General features: G+C 35.8%; 1 protein-coding gene across 1 annotated transcript; it reads right to left on the bottom strand.

Moving 5' to 3' along the window:
* Positions 1 to 534: 534 nt before the first annotated feature.
* LOC113051870 (sterile alpha motif domain-containing protein 9-like) lies at positions 535 to 2762 on the bottom strand. Its single transcript, XM_026216027.1, has 2 exons — positions 886 to 2762; positions 535 to 762 (listed from the first exon to the last, which is right to left on the bottom strand). Coding segments are annotated over exons 1-2 (1797 nt in total). The 5' UTR covers positions 2681 to 2762; the 3' UTR covers positions 535 to 760.
* Between the last annotated feature and the right edge of the window lie 12675 nt (positions 2763 to 15437).

The raw sequence follows: 15437 nt of genomic DNA, 5'->3' as shown, positions 1-15437 counted from the left end.
TAACCGATCCAAGTGCACGCGCACAGCAGTGAGAAGGGAACACACCATGAACACACACCCAGAGGTTCAGCCATGCGTATTGAGGGAGGAGCAGAGCGCTGTCCATTCACCCCCACCCCACACCACCACCACTACTGCCAGCACCAAGACCAGAACCTGTGACCTTCATCAAACTTTAACAAATAGATCTCAAAGTTACATACTATGCAAAATAAATAATCATTTATCTGGCTTCTACTGGAATAAATGCGGCCAAACAAGAAACAAAACCAATAACAAGTGCATCTCATGTGTATTTGACATAAATAAAAAATTAAGTGTGCAACAGCATTTAGGTTAATAAATATTGTTTAAACACTTGAAATAATTATAACCACCAGATCCACAACCAAAACCACCAATATATATATATATATATATATATATATATATATATATGTATATATATATATATATATATATATATATATATATATATATATATATATATATATATATATATATATATATATATATATAAGAAACACTAAAACATTCATGAATTCCACTAAAAATAAGTGAATAGTACCATGACTGAGCTCTACTTATAACTGAAAATGATACCAACTTGTATTTCTCCCTTTCTTTCCTCAGAACTAAGAAACACAAAAATTAAGAAGACATTTAAATATTTGTGCCATCTGAGGACATTTGAGTTCGGAGACTCGTTCGGTCCCACATACCCCTCTCCAGCTGTTTAATCACACAGTTCACATGTGATCTCTGCAGAGAAAATGAATTACATTTTTCACTGAGAATAAAATACAGTTCGCTCAATACTACTGAATGTTTGAAGTATATTACAGTGTTTTATGACTCTGAGTTATAAAGTGTTGCCGTACTTACAGTTCTTATTATATCTGATGTTGAAGGCGACTGGTCCTCTGATGGTGAAGCCCAGGTAGAAAGACACCTGGCCTGGTTTGCACACACTGGACGGATTGTGAGGAGTGAGTTTAATCTGTTGTCCATCTTTAACAGCAAACACTTTGTCCTTCTTGACTTCCCCATTGATACGCTGAAGACATTCGACGTCTGCACGTTCATCCCCTTCAGTGAGGAGCTCCAGATCAATTTGATTTAGTTTTGAGGCGTGAACCAGTCTCTGCAAACCTTTTCCTTTCCCAAAGAAGAACAGAGGCACCAGGTAGCGACCGCGGAGGTATTTCTGATACTTACTCTTGTATGAATGATGCATTCCTCTGAGACACTTTTCAAGGTTTGGAGGGTTTGTGATTCCTGGCAGTGCTTCATCAGCCCAAAAGAGCAAAAGAATCAAGAGGTAAAACTCTGGGCTTCTGTCTTGCATTTCTCTCAGCCAAAGTTTCTGTAACCTCGCCTGAAGATCTTCTGCTTTTTCACACGGATCACCCGATTGATTCAAGATGATGTTAGCAAGGATGTAGAGAACGGTTTGGGTTTCATCATCAGATTGTGGGTTATCAAATGTACTTTTATATCGTTTAAGCACATTGATGTCTGATTTTAGGAAATGAAGCAGTCCTCCAAAAGACTTCATCTTTTTCTCATTCAGGGTCGCTTCATCAGTCTGCTCTCTCTGTTTAAAATATTTCTTGTAGCAATTTTCAACATCTCTATGAATGTAGACTGGTTCCTCTTTATTGATCCTTGGTTTTGAGAATGCCAGATACCATTCAAAGAAATCATATTTCGTCTCAATATCACCTTTGACAGCTTTGATGAAATCGATGTGCTTATTACGCACGTATAATTTAGCAAACCTTGTATCATTCATAATCTTGCAAACCTGGAGAAACCCCAAGAGCCCGCTATAGTTGAATGTGGTGCTGTCTTCTGGGTCATTTTCAGCTGCTTCCTCTTCTTTTTTAAATGCATCAATGGCAGACTTTGCAATGGCCAAACACTCTTCAAAGTCTGAGGATGGCTTTTTAGTTTCACTCAGCAGTTGGTTTTTGAGAACTTGCCCCAATGTGTCCCTAACACAAGAATTATTAGGATCTCGTTTAATGGCCTCTTCTGCCCATTCTTCTGCCTTTTCATATTTGCTGTCCTCTTTTACTTTAATGTAATAAAAACGTGCAAGTGTTTGAGGATAATAAGGCTCTGTGGAAAACAAATTTGCAGCCAATTCCAACAAATGAATGCATTGTTTACGATTATTTCCCCTTTCATACATGATGTCAAGAATCAGTCTGGAAAACTGTTCCTTTCCTTGTCTTGTGATTAATATATTCTTGCAAATTTGTCCATAATTAATCACCTTTCCTTTCACCATGCTGTTCAAGAAGTCAAGAGCAATGTCAAATCTTGTCAGTTTGTGCTCAGTGAGTATTTTTAGACAGGCATCAGCAATCATTGGATGTGCCAGACGAATGTACTGGTCTTCTTGTTCTCCTTCTGAGTACGTTACTGTGAGATCCTCAAAAGGTTTCATTATCGTTTCCAGTTTGGGGAGTTCCTCATTTAATCGCTGTTCTGTTTTGGAAATGAATTCCTCACAAAAAAGATTCAACAAATGTGAATCTGGGACATACGAGTTTATCAAAGCCAGAAAACTGAGGAGTCTTGTGCTGCTGGACTTCATGTCCTTTTCAATATGATTCAACATTTCTGCTGTGATCAGTTTCTCAGCATCTTCTTTCTGGAAACCTCCCTCCATTATGTTAAAGGCTTTAAACTTCTGTGTCACTTCCTTTTGTTCAATTTTCAAGTCTTTTCTGTAAACAGAAAAATTAGAAATCAAGAAGAACGAGATAGGTATTATAATAATGCAAGAATAAATACAAACTAGATAAAAAAGTTCGTCAAGACAAACTTTAAGTTGGCTTGAGAAAGCCTGACCAGAAAGTTTGAAAAGTTTGAAAAGTTTGAAAAGTTTGAAAAGTTTAAAAAGTTTAAAAAGTTTAAGTTTGACGGTTTCAGTCTGAAATAGTAAAATTTTTCAATAAGTTTTGAGAGCATAAAGTTTGAAGGCAATACAGTCTGTCAGAGATTGATAGATCGTGGCTATGCGGTTGCTAGGGTCCCCAGGATGGTTGCTAGGGTGTTGCTATGCGGTGGCTATGGTACCCTGAGTGGTTGCTAAGGTGCTGCTATGCGGTTGCTAGGGTACCCGGGATGGTTGCTAGGGCGTTGCTATGTGGTTGCTAGGGTACCCTGGATGGTTGTTAGGGTGTTGCTATGTGGTTGCTAGGGTACCCGGGGTGGTTGCTAGGGTGTTGCTATGTGGTTGCTAGGGTACCCTGGAGTATTTGCTAGCGTGTTGCTATGCGGTTGCTAGAGTACCCTGAGTGGTTGCTAAGGTGTTGTTATGCGGTTGCTAAGCTATCTGGGATGGTTGCTAGGGTGTTGCTATGCGGTAGCTAGGGTACCCGGGGTGGTTGCTAAGGTGCTGCTATGCGGTTGCTAGGGTACCCGGGATGGTTGCTAGGGTGTTGCTATGTGGTTGCTAGGTTACCAGGGGTGGTTGCTAGGTTGTTGCTATGTGGTTGGTAGGATACCCCGGAGTGGTTGCTAGGGTGTTGCTATGCGGTTGCTAGGGTACCCTGAGTGGTTGCTAAGGTTTTGTTATGCGGTTGCTAGGGTATCTGGGATGGTTGCTAGGGTGTTGCTATGCGGTTGCTAGGGTACCCAGAGTGGTTGCTAGGGTGTTGCTATGCAGTTGCTAGGGTACACTGAGTGGTTGCTAAGGTGTTGCTAAGGAACCTGGGATGGTTGCCAGGGTGTTGTAACGCGGTTGCTAGGGCACTCTGAGTGGTTGCTAAGGTGTTGCTATGCGGTTGCTAGTGTACCCCGGGTGGTTGCTAAGTTTTTGGTATGAGGTTGCTAGGATACCCTGGGTGGTTTCTATGTTGGTTTGGATAGTTGATAGAGTGTTGCTATGAAGATAGATAGATAGATAGATAGATAGATAGATAGATAGATAGATAGATAGATAGATAGATAGATAGACAGATAGATAGATAGATAGATAGATAGATAGATAGATAGATAAAAACAGTCAGTAGATAGATAGATAGATAGATAGATAGATAGATAGAGAGATAGATAGATAGAAACAGTCAGTAGATAGATAGATAGATAGATAGATAGATAGATAGATAGATAGATAGATAGATAGATAGATAGATAGATAGATAGATAGAAACAGTCAGAAAATAGATAGATAGATAGATAGACAGATAGATAGATAGAAACAGTCAGTAGATAGATAGATAGATAGATAGATAGATAGATAGATAGATAGATAGAAACAGTCAGTAGATAGATAGATAGATAGATAGATAGATAGATAGATAGATAGATAGATAGATAGGTAGATAGATAGATAGATAGATAGATAGATAGAAACAGTCAGAAAATAGATAGATAGATAGATAGATAGATAGATAGATAGATAGATATAGTTTGAAGATATATAGATAGATAGATGAGTTTGATTATAGATAGATAGATGAGTTTGATTATAGATAGATGTGTTTGATGATAGATAGATAGATAGATAGATAGATAGATAGATAGATAGATAGATAGATAGATAGATAGATAGATAGAAACAGTCAGAAAATAGATAGATAGATAGATAGACAGATAGATAGATAGAAACAGTCAGTAGATAGATAGATAGATAGATAGATAGATAGATAGATAGATAGATAGATAGATAGATAGAAACAGTCAGTAGATAGATAGATAGATAGATAGATAGATAGATAGATAGATAGATAGATAGATAGATAGAAACAGTCAGAAAATAGATAGATAGATAGATAGACAGACAGATAGATAGATAGATAGATAGATAGATAGATAGATAGATAGATAGATAGATAGATAGATAGATAGATAGATAGATAGATAGATATAGTTTGAAGATATATAGATAGATAGATGAGTTTGATTATAGATAGATAGATGAGTTTGATTATAGATAGATGTGTTTGATGATAGATAGATAGATAGATAGATAGATAGATAGATAGATAGATAGATAGATAGATAGATAGATAGATAGATAGATAGATAGATAGATAGATAGATAGATAGATAGAAACAGTCAGAAAATAGATAGATAGATAGATAGATAGATAGATAGATAGATAGATAGATAGATAGATAGATAGATAGATAGATAGATAGAGTTTGAAGATAGATAGATAGATAGAAACAGTCAGAAAATAGATAGATAGATAGATAGATAGATAGATAGATAGATAGATAGATAGATAGATAGATAGATAGATAGATAGATAGAAACAGTCAGAAGATAGATAGATAGATACAATCATTAGATAGATATATTAGTTTTAATATAGATAGAAAGAAAGATAGATTTAGATGGATAGATAGATTAGGTTTAATATAGATAGATGAGTTTGATGATAGACAGATGGATAGATAGATTAGTTTTAATATAGATAGATAGATTGATAGATTGATAGATAGATTGATAGATAGATGAGTTTTAATATAGATAGATAGATAGATAGATAGATAGATAGATAGATAGATAGATAGATAGATAGATAGATAGATAGATAGATAGATAGATGAGTTTGAATGAGTCTGAATGGGTTAGTAATAGTACATAGAAGGGAAGTCTGATTGAGTCTAGTGGGCTTCAGTGTGTTTAGATTTGAATTTTTGACAGTTGGAGTTCACAGAATGTTCAGATGAGCAGAGGCTTTTCAATGCAAGTCTATGGGATTTTTATGATTTTTAATCTTCAGTTTTATGAAAACCGTAAGTCCGATCAGTTAGAAAAGATATAGCACACCCGGCGAGATCAGTCTGAATAGCTGGGCCGAGTTTGGAGTCTGTAGAGTTAAAGCTCTAGGAGGAGTTAGAGTTGATAATTTTAGTCTCAGAAGAATAATAATAACTAGATTTAAAAGTTAGTGAACTAACTTTGATGTTGGCTTGGCCATCTTGGCCATGGGGCAAAAGAGCCACAGTACTTGTGTGCCCAACATTCTTGAGTTGTCCCGCTGCAAAAAAAATACCATAAAAAATACACCTGCAACAGTGTTTTTCCATGGTCCCTTGCCGTTTTCTTTTTTAATAAAAAGCCTAGGCTATGATAACAGCTACGACAGCGTAGCTACGACAGGAATATTGGATATAATATCGGAGTAATATAGTATTTTAAGAAGCTCTTAAAAATATATATAAATGACTTTACCATGTTGTGCAGCGCCGATAAATAAATAATATTAAATACGTGTTGTCTACGCATGAAATACACGTATTTAACGTGTTGTTGACGCATTAAAATTCACGTGTATTTGACCCTCTTGGCCTTCCATACACATTAGACGTGAAAAAAAGGACATTGCGTTGTTTTGATATGGATTACTTTATCACAGAATATTTGTTCAACAGCACTTATTTGGTTTAAAAGTAGACATGTCAAGCTTTCTATAGATATATCTCTCATGTCTCTTCCTTGAGTATTCATGGAGTTACAGTTCATTTTAATGACGCGTTTGTAAATGAAGATCAGGGCAGACCAAGGCTGCAGATAGCACACCTTGTTTTTTATCTTTATTTTATAAGTGCACAAAGTTTTGTTGTTATTATGTTTTTATACAAAAAAAGTGGACCCTTTACAGATTCGATTGATGTATTGCTCTTATCTGTACGATTAAAACTGAAAATGTAATTTAAGTAATTGTCAGGGTTATCAGCAGAAAATGACTCAAAACGCGTATATGCGTTAATCGACTCCAGAGTTAAAAGGCTGTCGTGACTTTTTTCCTTCCAGTATTCATAAGCTGTATCACGCTGTCAAATTATATGTCATTTTGCACACATAAACATATCAAAAACACCTCAATTCTGCTCTTGTTGTGTTCTAATGGGTGGATTAGTGCTGTGATATTATTTTTGGAATCTCTTGAAGCCAACTTGATGTGTTGAATGCTCGGAGCACGTTATAAAACGTATTCTTAAAATACACATTTCTGTTTTAATAAATGCTCATATTAAATCATAGCATAACACATAAGGAAGTACAAAAATAATCAGTGATGCATATGCGATCATTTTTGTCGCAGTGTAGCTCCCTGCTTTACCATGTCATGCAACGCTGAGCAATCGCTGTGACGTTCAGTCCGACAGAGAATATCTCATAAGCACATATAAACACTCATTTTCATGTGTATAATATATTATTCTAATTGTTGTGTGCCGTTTCGCTGCAGTGTTTTAATGTGAAAGGCTGTAATTTCTTTGTGGACTTCCAAGTGTTCAGAGAAATACATCGCGAGCTCGCGGGCAGCTGCCGCGAATATATCATGTTATTACTTTAAACAGTTCAGAAACATCTGAATTTAGCTGTTGGTGTGTTCTAACGTGTGGATTGCGTGCAATCGCCGTTTTTAAAGGTCTTAAATAAGAATGAATTCGCTCGTTGTGAGCTCCGTGGAGACAATGACTGAGCTGATCAGCCATGATTCTTCTCTCGTCTTTCTGACTGATCTTCTGCCCAGAAATAAATTATTAATGAGCCCTGACCCCTGTAATAATCAGATATGTTGGATTAGCTTGTCAGTTTGAAGGAAATTGTATTATTTACGGAATTTCTGACCGATTTAAAAGTGAAAGTAAACCGAATTCGCTCGTTGTGAGCTCCGTGGAGACAGCAGCAGTGATTCTTCTCTCATCTTTCTGACTGTTCTCTGCCCAGAAATCAATTATTAATGAGCCCTGACCCCTGTAATAATCAGATATGTTGGTTTAGCTTGTCAGTTTGAGGGAAATTGTATTATTTACTTGGTATTTTTAACCGGTTTAAAAGTGAAACGAAACCCGGCCGACTCCTCCCTTAATCTCGGGTATTGCAACTAGGGGCGCAATTATTCTCAGATAATGTAAGTCTATGGGTAATGTATTTTGACATTTAAAAATTAATAAAAAAAAAACTTTAAGTCTGATCAGTCTGAAAAGATATAGCAACCAGCACCGCTCTATCCCGCAGGTGTCTGCCGAGTTTGGGGCTTGTGGCTTTAAAGCCCTAGGAGGAGTAGCGTTCAGAATTTCTGTCAGAAAAATAATAATAAGAAAAAAAAGAAGAAGAAGAAGAAGAAGAAGTTTAAATAGCATAACAGTATGTTGGCTTGTTGCCAAGCCAACATAACTAGAATTAAAAGTTAGTGAACTAACTTTGATGTTGGCTTGGCCATCTTGGCCATGGGGCAAAAGAGCCACAGTACTTGTGTGCCCAACATTCTTGAGTTGCCCCGCTGCAAAAAAATAAAATAATAATACCATAAAAAAATACACCTGCAACATTCTTTTTCCATGGTCCCTTGCTTTTTTCTTTTTAAATAAAAAGCCTAGGCTATGATAACAGCTACAACAGGGTTGTCTAGTTGAATGCGAAATAAGTCATGCAAAAACCATAATCTCCTAAATACCATTCAATTTAATCTTATTTTAATAGTACTGACAACATATTTTAAGTTATCACACATTACTGAAAAATTAAAGAAGGGACACTATATATAGTATACTTCGGAGAGTTAAGAGCTAAACAAAAAGTCCTGTTTCATTACAAAATACTGTAACTTTTATAAACTTTATACTATCACCACAAAATTTTAATTACTATTTATTATAAAATAAATATTTCATAAAACTGAAACTTAAATATACTATTTCTATAGGCTATACAAAACAGAAAAGAAAAAAGACTAAATAATAAGGCTGAATAAGCTGATATATAGCATGTTAAATGGTGGTTGCCTGTCTATGAATTGTACACCCTAACCACTAAGCTCACAGAAGTGGTTTGACCCAAGTCCTCAGCAGCAAATGACATTGACCTCTTCAAACTGGTTTTTAGGGTGTACTTCAGTGTATTTCACGTAAAATACATGTTAAATACCCGCTGATTTTTCACTTGTAAACAACACTATTTAACACGTTAAATAATATTGGATATAACATTGGAGTAATATAGTATTTTAAGAAGCTCTTAAAAATATATATAAATGACTTTACCATGTTGTGCAGCGCCGATAAATAAATAATATTAAATACGTGTTGTCTACGCATGAAATACACGTATTTAACGTGTTGTTGACGCGTTAAAATTCACGTGTATTTGACCCTCTTGGCCTTCCATACACATTAGATATAATGAAAGGAGACGTGAAAAAAGGACATCGCTTTGTTTTGATATGGATTACTTTATCACAGAATATTTGTTCGGGAGCACTTGTTTAGTTTAAAAGTAGACATGTCAAGCTTTCTATAGATATATCTCTCTTGTCTCTTCGTTGAGTATTCATGGAGATACAGTTTATTTTAATGACGTGTTTGTAAATGAAGATCAGCACAGACCAAGGCTACAGACAGCACACCTTGTTTGTTATCTTTATTTTATAAGTGCCCAAAGTTTTGTTGTTATTATGTTTGTATCCAAAAAAAAGTAGACCCTTTACAGAGACACGTTAAAATTCACGTGTATTTGACCCTCTTGGCCTTCCACACATTAGACGTGAAAAAAGGACATTGCGTTGTTTTGATATGGATTACTTTATCACAGAATATTTGTTCGGCAGCACTTGTTTGGTTTAAAAGTAGACATGTCAAGCTTTCTATAGATATATCTCTGTCTCTTCGTTGAGTATTCATGGAGTTACAGTTACTTTTTCCCCTCGATGTCAAATGACATTTCGTTTTGCACGGCTCAACAAACACCTGGATTTTGCTCTTGTTTTGTTCTAATGAGTGGATTGTGTGCATTAATATTTTAAGAAGCTCTTAAAATATATATATAAATGACTTTACCATGTTGTGACGATGGATAGCAATTGATGTGACGTTCAGAACTTCAGCCTGACAGATAAAATCTCACAAGCACATATAAACACTCATTTTCATGTGTATAATATATTCTTCTAATTATTTTGTGCCGTTTCGCTGCAGGGTTTTAATGTGAAAGGCTGTGAATTCTCTATTTAGACTTGTTCAGAGAAATACATCGCGAGCTCGCGGACATTTGGCTGCCGCGAATATATCATGTTATTACTTTAAACAGTTCAGAAACATCTGAATTCAGCTATTGGTGTGTTCTAACGTGTGGATTGCGTGCAATCGTCGATATAATTTAATTATAAAAGGTCTTAAATAAGAATAAATTCGCTCGTTGTGAGCTCCGTGGAGACAGCCTGAGCTGAGCAGCCGTGATTCTTCTCTCGTCTTTCTGACTTCTCTCTGCCCAGACATCAAGTATTCATAAGCTGTATCACGCTGTCAAATTATATTTCATTTTGCCCACATAAACAGTTCAAAAACACCTGAATTCTGCTATTGTTGTGTTCTAATGGGTGGATTAGTGCAATTCGCTGTGATATTATTTTTGGAAGCGCTTAAAAATGCGGATGAAGCGCTCATTTCTCTCTCGTCTTTCTCGCTGTTCTTTGGCCAGAGACATAATTTATAAATGAGATCTGACCCGGTAATAATAACATATGTTGGTTTAGCTTGTCAGTGTGAATGAAATGTGTAGCCTATTTATTTGTCCGATCTCGCCCCGAAACGCGGCTGTCATGTGGACTTCAAGTGTTCAGAGAAATACATCGCGAGCTCGCGGACATTTGGCTGCCGCGAATATATCATGTTATTACTTTAAACATTTCAGAAACATCTGAATTTAGCTCTTGGTGTGTTCTAACGTGTGGATTGCGTGCAATCGCCGTTTTAAAAGGTCTTAAATAAGAATGAATTCGCTCGTTGTGAGCTCCGTGGAGACAGCCTGAGATGAGCAGCCGTGATTCTTCTCTCGACTGCTCTCTGCCCAGAAATCAATTATTAATGAGCCCTAACCCCTGTACTAATCAGATATGTTAGTTTAGCTTGTCAGTTTGAAGGAAAATGTATTATTTACTTGTATTTTTAACGGTTTAAAAGTTAAACGAAACCCGACTCCTCCCCTAAATCTCATTGCAACTGTAGGGGCGCAATTTTTCTCAGACAATGTAAGTCTATGGGTAATGAATTTTGACATTTAAAAATTAATAAAAAAAAAACTTTAAGTCTGATCAGTCTGAAAAGATATAGCACACACCACCGCTCTATCCCGCAGGTGTCTGCCGAGTTTGGGGCTTGTGGCTTTAAAGCCCTAGGAGGAGTAGCGTTCAGAATTTCTGTCAGAAAAATAATAATAAGAAAAAGAAGAAGTTTAAATAGCATAACAGTATGTTGGCTTGTTGCCAAGCCAACATAACTAGAATTAAAAGTTAGTGAACTAACTTTGATGTTGGCTTGGCCATCTTGGCCATGGGGCAAAAGAGCCACAGTACTTGTGTGCCCAACATTCTTGAGTTGCCCCGCTGCAAAAAAATAAAATAATAATACCATAAAAAATACACCTGCAACAGTCTTTTTCCATGGTCCCTTGCTTTTTTCTTTTTTAATAAAAAGCCTAGGCTATGATAACAGCTACGACAGGGTTGTCTAGTTTAATGCAAAATAACCATGAATCATAATCTCCTAAATACCATTCAATTTAATCTTATTTTAATAGTACTCACAACATATTTTAAGTTATCACACATTACTGAATAATTCAAGAAGGGACACTATATATAGTATACTTCGGCGAGTAAAGAGCTAAACAAAAAGTCCTGTTTCATTACAAAATACTGTAACTTTTATAAACTTTATACTATCACCACAAAATTTTAATTACTATTTATTATAAAATAAATATTTCATAAAACGGAAACGTAAATATATTATTTCTATAGACTATACAAAACAGAAAAGAAAAAAAGACTAAATAATAAGGCTGAATAAGCTGATCTATAGCATGTTAAATTGTGGTTGCCTGTCTATGAATGGTACACCCCTCTAAGCTCACAGAAGTGGTTTGACCCAAGTCCTCAGCAGCCAATGACATTGACCTCTTCAAACTGATTTTTAAAATGTACTTCAGTGTATTTCACGTAAAATACATGTTAAATACCCGCAGATTTTTCACTTGTAAACAACACGTATTTAACACGTTAAATAATATTGGATATAACATTGGAGTAATATAGTATTTTAAGAAGCTCTTAAAAAAATACATAAATGACTTTACCATGTTGTGCAGCGCCGATAAATAAATAATATTAAATACGTGTTGTCTACGCATGAAATACAGGTATTTAACGTGTTGTTGACGCGTTAAAATTCACGTGTATTTGACCCTCTTGGCCTTCCATACACATTAGATATAATGAAAGGAGACGTGAAAAAAGGACATCGCTTTGTGTTGATATGGATTACTTTATCACAGAATATTTGTTCGGGAGCACTTGTTTAGTTTAAAAGTAGACATGTCAAGCTTTCTATAGATATATCTCTCATGTCTCTTCGTTGAGTATTCATGGAGTTAGGAGTTACAGTTTCTTTACAGAGACACGTTAAAATTCACGTGTATTTGACCCTCTTGGCCTTCCACACATTAGACGTGAAGAAATGACATTGCGTTGTTTTGATATTACTTTATCACAGAATATTTGTTTGCACGGCTCAACAAACACCTGGATTTTGCTCTTGTTTTGTTCTAATGAGTGGATTGTGTGCATTAATATTTTAAGAAGCTCTTAAAAATATATATATAAATGACTATACCATGTTGTGGCGATGGATAGCAATTGTTGTGACGTTCAGAACTTCAGCCTGACAGATAAAATCTCACAAGCACATATGAACACTCATTTTCATGTGTATAATATATTCTTCTAATTGTTTTGTGCCGTTTCGCTGCAGGGTTTTAATGTGACAGGCTGTAAATTCTCTTCAAGTGTTCAGAGAAATACATCGCGAGCTCGCAGACATTTGGCTGCCGCGAATATATCATGTTATTACTTTAAACAGTTCAGAAACATCTGAATTCAGCTATTGGTGTGTTCTAACATGTGGATTGCGTGCAATCGCCGATATAATTTAATTATAAAAGGTCTTAAATAAGAATAAATTAGCTCGTTGTGAGCTCCGTGGAGACAGCATGAGCTGAGCAGCCGTGATTCTTCTCTCGTCTTTCTGACATGCTCTCTGCCCAGACATCAAGTATTCATAAGCTGTATCACACTGTCAAATTATATTTCATTTTGCACACATAAACAGTTCAAAAACACATGAATTCTGCTCTTGTTATGTTCTAATGGGTGGATTAGTGCAATTCGCTGTGATATTATTTTTGGAAGCGCTTAAAAAATGCTGATGAAGGGCTCATTTCTCTCTCGTCTTTCTCGCTGTTCTTTGGCCAGAGACATAATTTATAAATGAGATCTGACCCGGTAATAATAACATATGTTGGTTTAGCTTGTCAGTGTGAATGAAATGTGTAGCCTATTTATTTGTCCGATCTCGCCCCGAAACGCGGCTGTCATGTGGACTTCAAGTGTTCAGAGAAATACATCGCGAGCTCGCGGGCAGTTGGCTGCCGCGAATATATCATGTTATTACTTTAAACAGTTCAGAAACATCTGAATTTAGCTCTTGGTGTGTTCTAACGTGTGGATTGCGTGCAATCGCCGTTTTAAAAGGTCTTAAATAAGAATGAATTTGCTCGTTGTGAGCTCCGTGGAGACAGCCTGAGCTGAGCAGCCGTGATTCTTCTCTTTCTGACTGCTCTCTGCCCAGAAATCAATTATTAATGAGCCCTAACCCCTGTACTAATCAGATATGTTGGTTTAGCTTGTCAGTTTGAAGGAAATTGTATTATTTACTTGTATTTTTAACCGGTTTAAAAGTAAAACGAAACCCGACTCCTCCCCTAAATCTCATTGCAACTGTAGGGGCGCAATTTTTCTCAGACAATGTAAGTCTATGGGTAATGAATTTTAACATTGAAAAATTAATAAAAAAAAAACTTTAAGTCTGATCAGTCTGAAAAGATATAGCACACACCACCGCTCTATCCCGCAGGTGTCTGCCGAGTTTGGGGCTTGTGGCTTTAAAACCCTAGGAGGAGTAGCGTTTTGAATTTCTGTCAGAAAAATAATAATAAGAAAAAAAAAGAAGAAGTTTAAATAGCATAACAGTATGTTGGCTTGTTGCCAAGCCAACATAACTAGAATTAAAAGTTAGTGAACTAACTTTGATGTTGGCTTTGCCATCTTGGCCATGGGGCAAAAGAGCCACAGTACTTGTGTGCCCAACATTCTTGAGTTGCCCCGCTGCAAAAAAATAAAATAATAATACCATAAAAAATACACCTGCAACAGTCTTTTTCCATGGTCTCTTGCTTTTTTCTTTTTTAATAAAAAGCCTAGGCTATGATAACAGCTACGACAGGGTTGTCTAGTTGAATGCGAAATAAGTCATGCAAAAACCATAATCTCCTAAATACCATTCAATTTAATCTTATTTTAATAGTACTGACAACATATTTTAAGTTATCACACATTACTGAAAAATTCAAGAAGGGACAATATATATAGTATACTTCGGCGAGTCAAGAGCTAAACAAAAAGTCCTGTTTCATTACAAAATACTGTAACTTTTATAAACTTTTTACTATCACCACAAAATTTTTATTACTATTTATTATAAAATAAATATTTCATAAAACTGAAACTTAAATATATTATTTCTATAGGCTATACAAAACAGAAAAGAAAAAAGACTAAATAATAAGGCTGAATAAGCTGATCTATAGCATGTTAAATGGTGGTTGCCTGTCTATGAATTGTACACCCCAACCACTAAGCTCACAGAAGTGGTTTGACCCAAGTCCTCAGCAGCAAATGACATTGACCTCTTCAAACTGGTTTTTAGGGTGTACTTCAGTGTATTTCACGTGAAATACATGTTAAATACCCGCTGATTATTCACTTGTAAACAACACGTATTTAACACGTTAAATAATATTGGATATAACATTGGAGTAATATAGTATTTTAAGAAGCTCTTAAAAAATATATAAATGACTTTACCATGTTGTGCAGCGCCGATAAATAAATAATATTAAATACGTGTTGTCTACGCATGAAATACACGTATTTATCGTGTTGTTGACGCGTTAAAATTCACGTGTATTTGACCCTGTTGGCCTTCCATACACATTAGATATAATGAAAGGAGACGTGAAAAAAGGACATCGCTTTCTTTTGATATGGATTACTTTATCACAGAATATTTGTTCGGGAGCACTTGTTTAGTTTAAAAGTAGACATGTCAAGCTTTCTATAGATATATCTCTCATGTCTCTTCGTTGAGTATTCATGGAGTTACAGTTCAATTTAATGACGTGTTTGTAAATGAAGATCAGCGCAGACCAAGGCTGCAGACAGCACACCTTGTTTGTTATCTTTATTTTATAAGTGCCCAAAGTTTTGTTGTTATTATGTTTGTATCCAAAAAAAGTAGACCCTTTACAGAGACATGTTAAAATTCACGTGTATTTGACCCTCTTG

The sequence above is a fragment of the Carassius auratus genome, chromosome 32 (assembly GCF_003368295.1).
Source record: "Carassius auratus strain Wakin chromosome 32, ASM336829v1, whole genome shotgun sequence".
Classification (NCBI taxonomy): domain Eukaryota; kingdom Metazoa; phylum Chordata; class Actinopteri; order Cypriniformes; family Cyprinidae; genus Carassius; species Carassius auratus.
The sequence above is the reverse complement of the archived record's forward strand: the minus strand, read 5'-3'. Positions and strand labels throughout refer to the sequence as shown.